The following is an 11,669-nucleotide window of genomic DNA, read 5'->3' on the forward strand; positions in this document are numbered from 1 at the left end:
CCGGCTTGAAGCTGCTTCCCTGCTGGGCCTTTGAAAGCAGCAGTTAATTGACCCGAATTCTCAGCTGGTCTGGAAGAAGGGGGACGGAGTGCCGCCCATGAGGTGCTTCTTATGCGGAAGGCCCTCACTTAAGCCTCCTAACCGGAGGTCGATGATTGTGCAGGGACAATTATCTTCCCATCTATTACAGCTGAGGGAGGGTAATCTGCCAGAGGGTGATGACGAACGAAGGCGACCGGGAACGCTCCCGCAGCCCACGTGGCCCGCCCCACCCCCGCCTCGCATATGCAGATCCCCAGACCCTGGCTTCCGCCCGGGCACCCCTTAAGTCTCCCTGCTCCTCCAGACCCCAGCTTCCGAGGGGCGGTCCAGAGGTATTGGGGCGCAGCGTGGCACCAATCGGAGCCGTGACCTCCGTGCCAGCCCCCGCGCCACGCGGCCCCTGAGCTGCCCTTTGTTTCCCAGCGCTCGAGACTTCTGCGGAGTCATGGTCACGTGGTGCTTCCGGCACGGGGTGTTCCAGGCTTCCCGCCAGGGCCTGGAGACGCCCCCGCTCTCGGCCAGCCTGTGGGTTGCTGGCTGCCAGCCCAGCCCGGAGCCCCTTGTTCCTGCTGGTCCCACGTGCTGCCAAGCAGCTCAGCTCCGGGTCGCAGAGCCTCTAGCGTGCAGTGCCCCAGGCTCCTAGCGCCTCTGTTCAGCCTCCTTTAGCTTTTCACTGGAGACTGTCTCCTGGTATCCTGTGAGTCCTAAACTCTAGACATCGAATGCTGGCCATCAGCCTTCTCTCCCCTCCGGAAACCCTGCAGACTAACAAGGTGCCAGCCACAGCCTCAGTCTCCTCAGTCTTAACTGGGTGGTAGAGCCTGCCTTGAGCCTCCTTCTCTTCCTTAGCCAAGGCCTACAAGCATAAGGCCTGGCCCTCCTCTTCTGGCAAAGGGCTTAGAAGGACAAAAGCCTGAAGCAGGTAGAAATGGGTCCTGCCCCTCTGCAGCCTAGCCTATCAAGTGGGCCCACACAGCAAATCACCCCATTCCTCTTAGGAACTGTGAGGTCTTCTGGGGAAGGCCTCTGGTTCTCAGCACATTCCAGAATTCATCCGCAGGGCTGAAGGGACAGCTCAGCGGCTAACAGCTCTTCCTGCTATCCCCAGTACCTCATCTGGTGGCTCACACCTCTGACCCCCACACTCCAGTTCCAGGGTATCTGAGGCCTCTGGTCTCTGCGGACCCTGGCACTCACATACAGAGTGCTCACACACAGATGTATCTACTGTGATACTTACATTTGAGGAAAAAGATATTAAAAAATAATTCAGTCAGTAAGCGTTTATTGAAAGTATACTGTGTGCTGGAAACCATGTACTGGGTGCCTACTCCCCAGGAGAAGTCAGTGCGCCGATTCCACAGTCTGCCTAAGGAGAGGCAACGTCTCTTGAGGAAGCCAACCTCCCCAGGCAGCCTGTCTCAACGCCGCTCATTTTGAACCTGCAGGGACTTTAGGGTGGAGGGTGGGCAGGGGAAATAAAGCAGCCTAGAGTGGGCGTGGGGAGGACTGAAGGGGCACCCCGTCTGCCAAAGGGGGACTTGTGTGCCGCGGTTCTTCAGGGCTTGGTGGGGAAGAGCAGGCAGGTGGATCCCCGGCTGCCGCTGTGTCGGTCCACCAGGGGCAGTGCGTGCTTCCTGTAGTGCTGGACCATGGCGGCCACAGAGGAGAAGAGCTGTAGGAGGCGCGGCAGCAGTGGGTCCCTTGAGCTTTATTCTGCCAACAACTTTCTAAGCAACTGTGGGGCCTGGCGGGGGAGCTGGCGCACAGTTTTCTAGATATTTTTCTTCCCAGTGTGCCCTGAAACTGCAGTGCCGTTTGCTGTCTTGTGACAAGCCAGCAGCTGCACGGGCATGCTACGCTGTTGGCCAGCCTCAGGCTTCCAGAGCTGGGTGAAAAAGGCTTTAGGTCTAGGCCGCTGCCGAAGCTGAGCGGTGGCTGACTGCCAGTGGTCTGAAGCCTACCAGTTGCTGGGGCAAAACTTCTTGGAGATTTCTCCCCTCCTCCCACATGGCCCCATCACCCTCACCTTGACCCTATGAAGACTGAACCAAGGCCCAAGGAAACACTTCCCCCAAAGCCCCCCCCCCCCCCCCCCCCGTGTGTGTGTGTGTGTGTGTGTGTGTGTGTGTGTGTGTGTATGCAGGTACACTTGTGTAGACAGGCCTGAGCAGTCAGAGGACAACTTCAGTTGTTCCTCAGGTAACATCTGTTTATCTTAGGTTTTTGTTTTGTTTTGTTGTTACTGTTTTGGTTTTCTGAAAACAGCCCTGGCTGTCCTGGAACTTACTCTGTAGACCAGGCTGGCCTCAAACTCACAGAGATCTTCCTGATTCTGCTTCCCAAGTGCTGGAATTAAAAGTGTGTGTCACTACTACCCGGCTTTATTTTGTTTTTAAAGTTTCTAGCTGGCCCAGAACTGAAGAGATCCATCTGCTTCTGCTAGGATTAAAGATGAGTGCCACAACGCCTAGCTAGCTTGTTTTGTAAGGAATTTTTTGATTTGTTTTTTACGAATGTGTGTGTTTTATATGCATCCCGCGCATGCCAGCAGCGCATGCCAGCAGAGGGCAGTGAGTCACTCAGAACTGGGGTCAGAGACAGCTGTAAACTGCCATGTGGGTACTGGGACTCAACTCCCTGTCCAAACCAGTTTGTCTGCTTGTTTTTGAGACAAGGCTTATCACTGGCTCAGAGCTCACCATGGAGGCTGAATGGCCAGTGAGCTCAGGGTCTGGGATACCCTTTCTCTACTCTCCAGCACAGAGATTCCACCCCCGCCACCTGAGTTATTTACTGGGATCCTTGTATTGCAAGGCAGGCACTTGCAGACAGCTGTCTCAGAGGCTCCACCCTCTGTCCTTTTTACGCAGCCCGGGGTGGGGCAGGAAGCACACCATGCCTTTTCCCCGGACACATACGTGCTCTTGGCCAGGCCCAGGGTGCCACACTTTGACTGCCCTGACACCCCATGACTTCTAAAGCACACACCTCCTCATGATTCCTGCCCTCCCGGCCCAGGGCATAGTGGTGCCCGCCATCCAGTTGCCGAATGGGAATGTTGAAGACTCGGCCTCTGAGGAGCACTGCCAGAGTGAAGGGCTGGGAACTGTGAGGCCCAGAGCTGAGGCGCACGGTGTAGGCTCCATCCTGTGGAAGGGACCCCAGCCATGACCTTCATCTTCTACTTGCCTAAGCCCAGCCAGTAAATGCCTCCTGGCCCTCCTGCTCCTGCCAGCTTCGTCAGCCCCAGGCAGAGAGTAGAAGGACTTTCAGAGAGGGCCAGGGTCGACAAATGCCCACCTTTTGAAAGTGAAGCAGGGCTCTCTCAACAGATTGCCGGTCACAGTTCCCTGAATACCAAGGCTGACCCAGCAGACTGCCATCCTATAGCACACACAGAGCTACTCAGAGATGCATTCAAGCACTGAGTTGGCATGGAGATCAGAGAACCCAGGGGCACAATTATTTATGTTTACATATGCCAGCCCCGGGCTGAGCCCTGGAAGCCAACCCAAGCAGTGCCTGTTCCTGTGGCACTCTGTGTTCAGTGCATGCATGCACGCTCCTGTGGTGGTGCAGGCCCCAGGCCAGGAGGGCTCCTGGGCAGGGACTCTCTCTCCAGAGGTGTCACCCACAGTCTGCCCCCCAGCACTTGCTCACCTCAGCAGCAGAGGTGCTCAGGGCAGGGGCTACAGAGGCAGCAGACAGGCGCCTTCCTGCTGAAAGAAGCAGGGAAGAGAGCTGGAGCCAGGAAGGGCGTGGGTAAGGAGGATTCACGGGAGGATGTGGCAGCAGAGGCTGCCAGGATGTCTAAAGCCCCACACAGGCCAGCCAGTGCTCATTCCCAGGCCCAGCACCCTGGGAGGACCCACCAGACAGGCCTTGCTTGATTTCCAAATGAGAACTGGTCTTGGGACACACACTGGCAGCTTCGCGATTTAGTGCAGACCCTGGGAAATGAGCTCAGCTGAAGTCAGAGCCTCAAGGCCCCCCTTGATGAAGTGAAGTAGACCTGAGGATCTGGGAGGGGGTCTGTTGCTGGAGGGAACGACCCTGGCAGAGCAGTCCCATTCAGGCTGAAGATGTACATACTCACCTTTCAGTGTGGCATCCACCGCTCCCTGGGACACAGGAAGTCTGGTCAGAGGGGAGCTGGCCTTCCAGGCTGCTGCCCCAAACCTGAAGTCTATCCTGGGCCTCCCTCCCACCCCTCTGGGCTCACTTCCTCCTTGACCACTAGCCTCTTACATTCGGAGCCTCCTGGTGACCGACCATGGACCTGCAAGGAGTGAATGGGGAAGCAGAGGTCAAAGGATTTCTTCTTTAATTATTTCTTTATTCTTTTTGAGTCAGGGTCTCACTAAGCAGCCTCAGCTGACCCAGAACTCTGTATGTTCAAGGACTGGCCTTGAACTCACAGAGATATGCCTGCCTCTGCCATCCAAATGCTGGGATTGAAGAAAGGCATTTGCTGCCACATCTGGCCTCTGGGGTTTCCTTTCTTAGTGAACCCAGTGTCCCTTGTTGTTCCCTCCCAATGTTGCCACATACTTGGACAATCCAGATGTTCTTGGCAGAGGAACTGGAGGCATCAGGGCTTTGGAGCTCAGAGTCCTAGTCAAGGCTGGGACTAGAACAGAGGGCAGGCAGGGTCTGGCTGGGAACCGGGCAGGGAAAGCCAGGCTGATCAGGAAGTAGCTGAGAACAGCCTGGGGATCTATTACTGTTGCTTTGACCTGGGCTCTCCTGGAGCCCTTCCAACCATGGGGAGATACCAGCTTGGCAACTGCAGCAGCTGAGAAGCTCTACCCAACCCTTGCTCTAAGGCTGTGACCTCTTTGTTACAGTGTGGGACCAAAGGCAGAAATGAAGACACCCATGTGGGGTCTGGAGAGGAGTATTTTGGAGGGACAGAAGCGGGGCCAGGGGAGTGTGTTCATGGGGAGTGTAGGGCTTCCGAGATGGGATGGAGTAGGTGCTCACGTGGATCTGGCTCACACTCCAGGTAGATGTCCTCATCAGGTTTCTCCGCGCGGTCTGTTACCTAAGGTGTGGGACCATGGCTGTGACTAGCCCTGTCTTTTAGGAATTTAGGAATCTGCCTAATTAGTGAGGAAGGAGGACACAGAAGAAGCCACTGACTGAGAGGGGCGGCTCTAGGCACTGCACTTTCTCCTTCTCTCCACAGGAGGGGTGTGTCCTGACTGGCTTCTTCAGGAGTGCCCACAGAGTGGGAGGCTCTGGGTGGCACCCTTAGGACCACTGGCTTATACCTGTGGCAGCGAGACAGACTCTGCTCCAGACCTTTCCCCCAGACTACCAGGTGCTCACTCCACTCCTACCAGTTTTCTAGAAAAATCCCTAGACTGTGGCGCTAGAGAAGGAGGCAGCTCACCGCTCGAGCAGGCGCAGCTCGCCCTGTAAGGAAAAGAAGAACCAGCATCGCACGAGCATCAGCCAGGAAGGGCCTGGACACCCTTACTCCCAATGCTGAGCCTCCTGCAGCCTGTTTCAGATCGAGCCCTTCAGATGGCCCATCCCCATCATGACATCCTGAGGTCCCAGCGGGGCAAGTGTCTGGACAGTGGAGGCAATCAGAGTGGTGGCCCCTGGGAACCCCACTGATGAGGGATGACAGTCAAAGGCCTCAATAGGGAGGGTCTTAGATTTGACTGCTTCATTCTAGGGTGTGCCTCACCTTGCCCAGGGATCACACCAGCTGAAGACAGGGGATGAGGGCCTCCGCTGTTGAAATGTCTAGGGCACACCCCTTCATGTCTCCTCACTGGTTTTGGTAGTAATGGTACTTGTACTGACTGCCTTGGGGGCTTGGCAAGCAATAAGGAGGTGTGGCTAGGAGGTGTGCAGCAAGCCCAAATTAAGGCAAACTCCAAATTCCACCCTGTGTAGGAGAGGACCCCCCCTCCCAGTGTGGAGCCATGGAGAAAGGGAGGACACTCCGCCTTACCTCGCCTTCCAAAAACAGGTCCCTGCTTTGGGGCTGCAGGTTGCAGGCTCGTTGCTGTCTTCAGCTGTGGGCATAACAGGGTTAGTGAGGGAGGAGGGAACGCAGGCACTTGAAGAGCAAGGACGTTGGTGTGTGAGGGAATACAGCTGTAACGCTGCTTTCAAAACTAACACTGCCTGAAGAGGAGGCGGGAGGGGCAGAAGTTTAAGGCCAGCCTGAGCTCCAGGAGACCCTCTCTCAACATCCCCCTCTCCCAGAAAACCCAACTGAACAAGCAAACATAAAACACTAGAACAAGCTGGCCATGGTGGGGCTCCCCTTTAATCCCAGCACTCTGTGAGTTCGAGGCCAGCCTGGTTTACAAAGTGAGTTCCAGGACAGCCAGGTCAGACACAGAAGCCCTGTCTTGGGGGTGGGGGTGGGGGAGGAATTAAGACTATATAACCAGAGAAGAGCAGGAGAAGGACAACACTTTCCTCAGCCTCTAGCTTGGGTCCTTTCTTTATTGTAAATTTTTTCTCATTTATTTATTTATTTTTATTCTGTAAAATACAAAAGCAAAGTGGTAGTTTCCAAAGTGGAAAAGAATCTCAGTGAGAAAGGGAGCCCTAGAAGGGTACTCTGGAGCCTAGGTGAGGACCGCTGAGCCTTGACCCCAACCTCAGGAGGGGGATATAAGGTGAATGAAAGGGTCCTTCAGGCAAGTGGGAGGGCTACCGTTATTTGAGTCCAGTTTTTTGATCCACCCCATATTAGAGGTTTCAGTACTTCTAGAATATAAATGTGTGTTGGAGGTGGAAGGGGGTTTGCAAATGAGATGTCTGTTAATATTTACTCACTGGGAAATGGTAGCCTGCGGTAGGGTGGGTAGGGAAGAAAGGATTTACAGGGAGTCCTCTGGCCACGGTAGGCTGACGCACAGGTGGTGATGGCTTGGCTGGATCCAGGGGCCCAGAACAATCTGAAAGAGACTCCATGCTTTGTAGGCTGGAAAGAGGGAGGAAATTCCTCCCTAATATGCTTCCATTTTCCACCCACTCCCCCTCAGCCCCATCTCTCCCTCTCTCCTCCTGTCCCCTCTACTTATTGGCGCCTTGACAGCCCTGTCTCCATGGCAACCGGAGGCAGTCAGCTTCCCTGCCCCCACTTGGCTGAGCCCAGGGGCTGAGATGCCAGTGGTGGTGGCCTCCCCACCCTGGTTGGGAGTATGTACAGAGATTTCAGAAGGGGCACAGAAGGCCCTAGGGACTGGGTCGGGCTTCCGGCTTTGTTGATGTTGCCTTAGTTACCTTGCCCTCCCTCCTGTCTCCTCCCCATTCTCCTTCTTTACAGTTTTTTTGTTTTGTTTTTTGGTTTTGTTTTGTTTTGTTTTGTTTTTTCCTCCTTTCCTTTATTCCTCTGGCCTTTTCTGCCCAGCTAAGAGGCCTCAGTGGCAGCTAGCTGAGGCCCTTCCCCTGTCCCAGATCAGGCAGAGGGAGGAGAGGCGGGGCCTGGACTCTCCTTTTGTTGGACGCTCTTGCCCTGACCCAAGCTCTCAGCCTCTCCCTCCTCAGCCCTCACCTAGGTATAAGGAGTCCTCTTTCGAGCCCAGAGACTGTGCAGGGGCCAGACTGAGGGGCAGAACTTCACAGGGGGGCAGCTCATATTTATCCTCCTCTTCTACGTCCTCCTGGGCCTTCAAGAATGGATGCTGGTAGCACAGAGAAGGTGGAGGATGAAACATACAGGCCCTGGTAGCTGATGCCTCCCTCTCTCCACCACACCCCAAATCCTCAGCAATTGGACTTACCCTGTGTCTCCAAGTCTCTGGGCCAGGCAGGAAAGATGGGCTGGCTACATTTTCTCTCCAAACTGGGGTATCTGGGTAGATAGACTAATATTGCTTAATCCCAGCCTACCCATTTCTAGCACAAGGCTTTGCTCCCTCTCTGGCAAATAATAAATCGTCTGCCCTTAACTATGGGCTTCAACCATACAACCAAAGGAATCCATAAAGATGGACATTTCTAGCAGCATACACGACAAGACAGGTATGCAGATGCTTGCTCTGCCTATCAGCAATTCCTGACACTTCACCCAGATTCCGACCAAGACAGTGAAGAGAATCAGGCTTGAGTGCTGGCCTTGCTGGACAGTTGGTGGGACAGGATATCTAGAGTCACTCAGGGAGATCCAGCTGTGGGGGACCTTGGTCTGCTGGGCCCCTTATAACCCACGGTGTCACTTACCTACACATCTGGCAGGTGGGAGTGGTGGCCTCAACCTGTAAGCACACTCTACTCAATTCTGCCCAAGGGGAGCCTGAATTGTGTCAGGGTGGCATTGCACGCTATGCCATTCAGACTCATCACTGTGAATGCTCCCTGAAGAAGCTGTGTGAGTGGTGAGCCGGAGATCAGAGCAACAGAAAGGGAAGACTAGGGGAAGGGAAAAGCTAGTGGCCTTTGGGTGCACAGCTGGATGAACTGGTACCCCAGGGAAGCTGGGCACGGTGCTGAGGAAGAGGGACGCACACAAATGGTCAGTTCCCTGAGTAGAGATAGATGGCTGTTCCAGTGAAGGAGGCAGTAAAGTGAAGACAAGAGGGAACGGCAAAAGAAAGAGGAGGGTACTCACCGGGTGTTGCTGCCACTGAACCTGTCCTAGAGAGAGGCAGAAGGGGATGGAGGGTGTGGTCAGTACAGCTGGACTCTCCCTGTCCAGACCCCTGAGCCTCCAAGAGTCTGAGCAGGTCTATGTGCCTGAGGCTCCTCTGGAACCAAGCCTCACCATGGCAAGGTAGAAGAGCTGAGCTCCTTTGCCTCTCCTGAGCCCAGGAGCTGCCACAAATGTCCTGGGGGACAAGGGCCCTATTGTCCCTGCTATTTACATATTCATATTCTAAGTATTGGGAAGGTACCCGCCTCTACCTGTGGTCTCCTACCCAAAATGGACTTTATCCAGGACACTCCCAAGGCCCAGCCCCCCTCTCATGGCTGTGGTCTCCAGACCTACGATAGACCAGGTTCGGCTCTCTGATTGCCGTCACCTTTTCAGACCTGTACAGGTTCCATCAGTGGACAGAATCCCTTCTGTCACCTCTCCTGGCCCGTCTTTCTCCCATCATTTGCTACTGTGTGGTCACTGCTTAGAGAAGTTAAAGGTTGGGAGAAGATTCGGAGTCTCTCCTCTTTTAGGTGAGCACTATTCTTTAGTGGAGGTGTTTATGAAACATCTAATTATAGGCTGGGCATGTGGTGCACACCTTTAACCCCAGAACTTGGGAGGCAAAGGCAGGTGGATCACTGTGAGTTTGAGGCCAGCCTTGAGTGACTCTACATCATGAGTTCAAGGACAGCCTGATCTACATAGTAAAACCCTGTCTCAAAAAAAACAAAAATAAACAAAAAACCACCACTACCAACAACAAAAATTTGTCATCAAACATATGCTACACACTAGATAGTTCCAGGTGGTGAAGATGCTACAGAAAACAGTCAAACCTGACATGTGTCATTTCCTCACTGGATTTTCAAAATAGCTTCAGGATGCAAGCATCAGTTTTATGTTTACTTTCAAATGAAGTCCCTGAGTCCACTGGTCAGCTGGAACTTCTGTAGCAATAGCACAACACTGAATGGCTTAAACAACAAAGATTTTCTTTCCTCCAAGCTCAAGAGGCCAGAAGGCCAAGATGGGGGCTGGCTTCCAGTGAAGCCTGTGTTTCTGGCTTGGCTCCTGCCACCTCTCTCCGAGTCCTCAGGTGGCCTCCCGAGGGAAGCTGAGCAGGGTATTACTGCTTCTTATGAAGACACAAGAGCACAGATAACATCAGGCCTTATGTTTATGACCTCATTTAATCTTAACTGCTGCCCCAAAGGGTCAATGTCCAGCTATAGCCACCAAGACTAAGGGTTCAACATTCAAGCTGGAGGAGGGCAAACTCCATTCAATCCATAATACTGAGGCTGAGAAACGGAGAAAATTCCCTGGGCTGGGGACTAGCCCAGGTGATAGAGCACTCACCTAGCATACAGAGCCCTGTGTTTGCTCCCCAGTACCCTATAAGCCTGGTGTGGAATCTATACTCCAGTGGGAGAATGAGAATTCAAGGCCATCCTCAGTTGCATATCACATTCAAGGACAGTTTGGGCTACTGAAGACCCTGTCTCAATAAACAAACAAAAAACAAACATTTAAAAAGCCACTACAGTAATTCAGTAAGGAGACAGGTAGTAGTATGGGAAAGTAGGGAGAATGGAGAAGACATGGGATTTAACCCCCCCCCCCCAGGTTAAACTAGGTACTGGGCCTATTCGTTGCCCTTCACACCCTGCCTCAATGCCCTTCCATATCTGGACCAAGAGTCAGGGGACAACTTTCTACCTAAGGGATTCTCTTGTTTATAAAAGAGGAGAGCAAGGACTGGGATCAGCAACTATGGATCAAAGTGTACAGGCCAGACTGAGCGGAACATTCTAGATGCCACTCCACCCCAACCCTAACTGATAAGAGTTTCCCAGTGGTACCACTCTGCCACTTCACCTTGGCGCTTCTTTCCCGCTCCTGGCTTTGCATAGGCAAATTGCAAGGTCCGGGAGCAGAAAAGGGCCGCAGGGAGAAAAGTCTCCGTGGTCAGGGTGTGGACACCAGCTGCACAGAGGTGAGAGGAGGGGAAAGCAAGAGGCCTGCTTCAGCAGCCTTGTCAGACAGGTAGCTTTAAAAAATATTTTTATTTTATGTGAGTTGGTGTTTAGCCTACATGTATGTGTGTAAGGGTGTCATTTTGGAGCTACAGACGGTTGTGAGCGGCCATGCGGGTCCTCTGGAAGAGCAGCAGGTGCTCTCTAGCCTTCTAGGTAGCTTTGAACAGCCCTTTTCTGTGACTGGGATCACTTTGTACATGCCATGACAGACCCTCTGGATGAATTTCTAGATGGGGGAATTGCAAGGGCTCCAGTTTTGAAGGTTGACTCTCTCACTGTCTGGCAGCACCTGAGTGGCCATTTTATGATATTTTCAGAGCACAAAGTGATTCCACAGATTATTGAGAGCCCAGCTATCTATCCCCAGTGTAAACAGTCCACAATTTAGGCCAGGGTAGTCAGTTAACCCTTAGGGAACACAAAACCAGTTCCTCCACTTGCGCTATCACTGGAATGCAGAGGCAGAGGCAGGTGGATCGCTGAGGCCAGCTTGGTCTACAGAGTGAGGGCCAGGACAGCCAGGGCTACTCAGAGAAACCCTGTCTCAAAAAAACAAAGAAATACTTAGGTCCCCAGAGCCCCCAAGACTACAAAAATTAGACACCCCAGGCAGGAGCTGGGAGGCTGCACTAGTGGTGGCCGGCCATCTTACTGGACGTCAAGCCTGAGGAGAGCCGCTCAGTGCCAGGGCTGAGTGTGGCTTCTCGGATCACCGCGGAATCACCTATAGCCCTTAGCTCACAGGCTCACAGGGCTTTCCTGCAAAGACAGATTGACACAGGCCCTACCCCTGAGGGGCTGTTTGGGTGATAGAGAGAGCAAAGAGATGGTTAGTGTCCCCGAGTTTCTGTTTCCTTTGGGATGAATGGGGACATTAACAGAACAACTCACAAGGTGCAGGGTGGTTCAAGACTGGAAGCCCAGGCTGAGGCAGGAGGATCATGGCGAATTCCAGACCTGCCTGCCCTACA

General features: G+C 53.5%; 1 protein-coding gene across 4 annotated transcripts; it reads right to left on the reverse strand.

Moving 5' to 3' along the window:
- Positions 1-1,327: 1,327 nt before the first annotated feature.
- Sh2d6 (SH2 domain containing 6) lies at positions 1,328-8,805 on the reverse strand. Of its 4 annotated transcripts, none has more exons than XM_055596448.1 (18): positions 8,783-8,805; positions 8,630-8,655; positions 8,242-8,276; positions 7,803-7,873; positions 7,574-7,703; positions 6,853-6,974; positions 6,014-6,077; positions 5,441-5,463; positions 5,029-5,089; positions 4,597-4,675; positions 4,294-4,324; positions 4,142-4,166; positions 3,918-3,995; positions 3,706-3,761; positions 3,346-3,429; positions 3,034-3,192; positions 2,333-2,391; positions 1,328-1,717 (listed from the first exon to the last, which is right to left on the reverse strand). In XM_055596448.1, exons 1-18 carry the CDS (start codon positions 8,783-8,785, stop codon positions 1,531-1,533), a joined length of 1,293 nt encoding a protein of 430 aa, XP_055452423.1. In that variant the 5' UTR covers positions 8,786-8,805; the 3' UTR covers positions 1,328-1,530. The 4 variants fall into 4 exon arrangements, with proteins under 4 accessions (XP_055452423.1, XP_055452422.1, XP_055452424.1 ...); XM_055596447.1 differs by having other exon boundaries at positions 3,706-3,764; XM_055596449.1 differs by lacking the exon at positions 3,346-3,429 and having other exon boundaries at positions 3,706-3,764.
- Positions 8,806-11,669: the final 2,864 nt, after the last annotated feature.

Source organism: Psammomys obesus, unplaced genomic scaffold (assembly GCF_907164565.1).
Source record: "Psammomys obesus unplaced genomic scaffold, mPsaObe1.curated_primary_1811, whole genome shotgun sequence".
Lineage (NCBI taxonomy): Eukaryota > Metazoa > Chordata > Mammalia > Rodentia > Muridae > Psammomys > Psammomys obesus.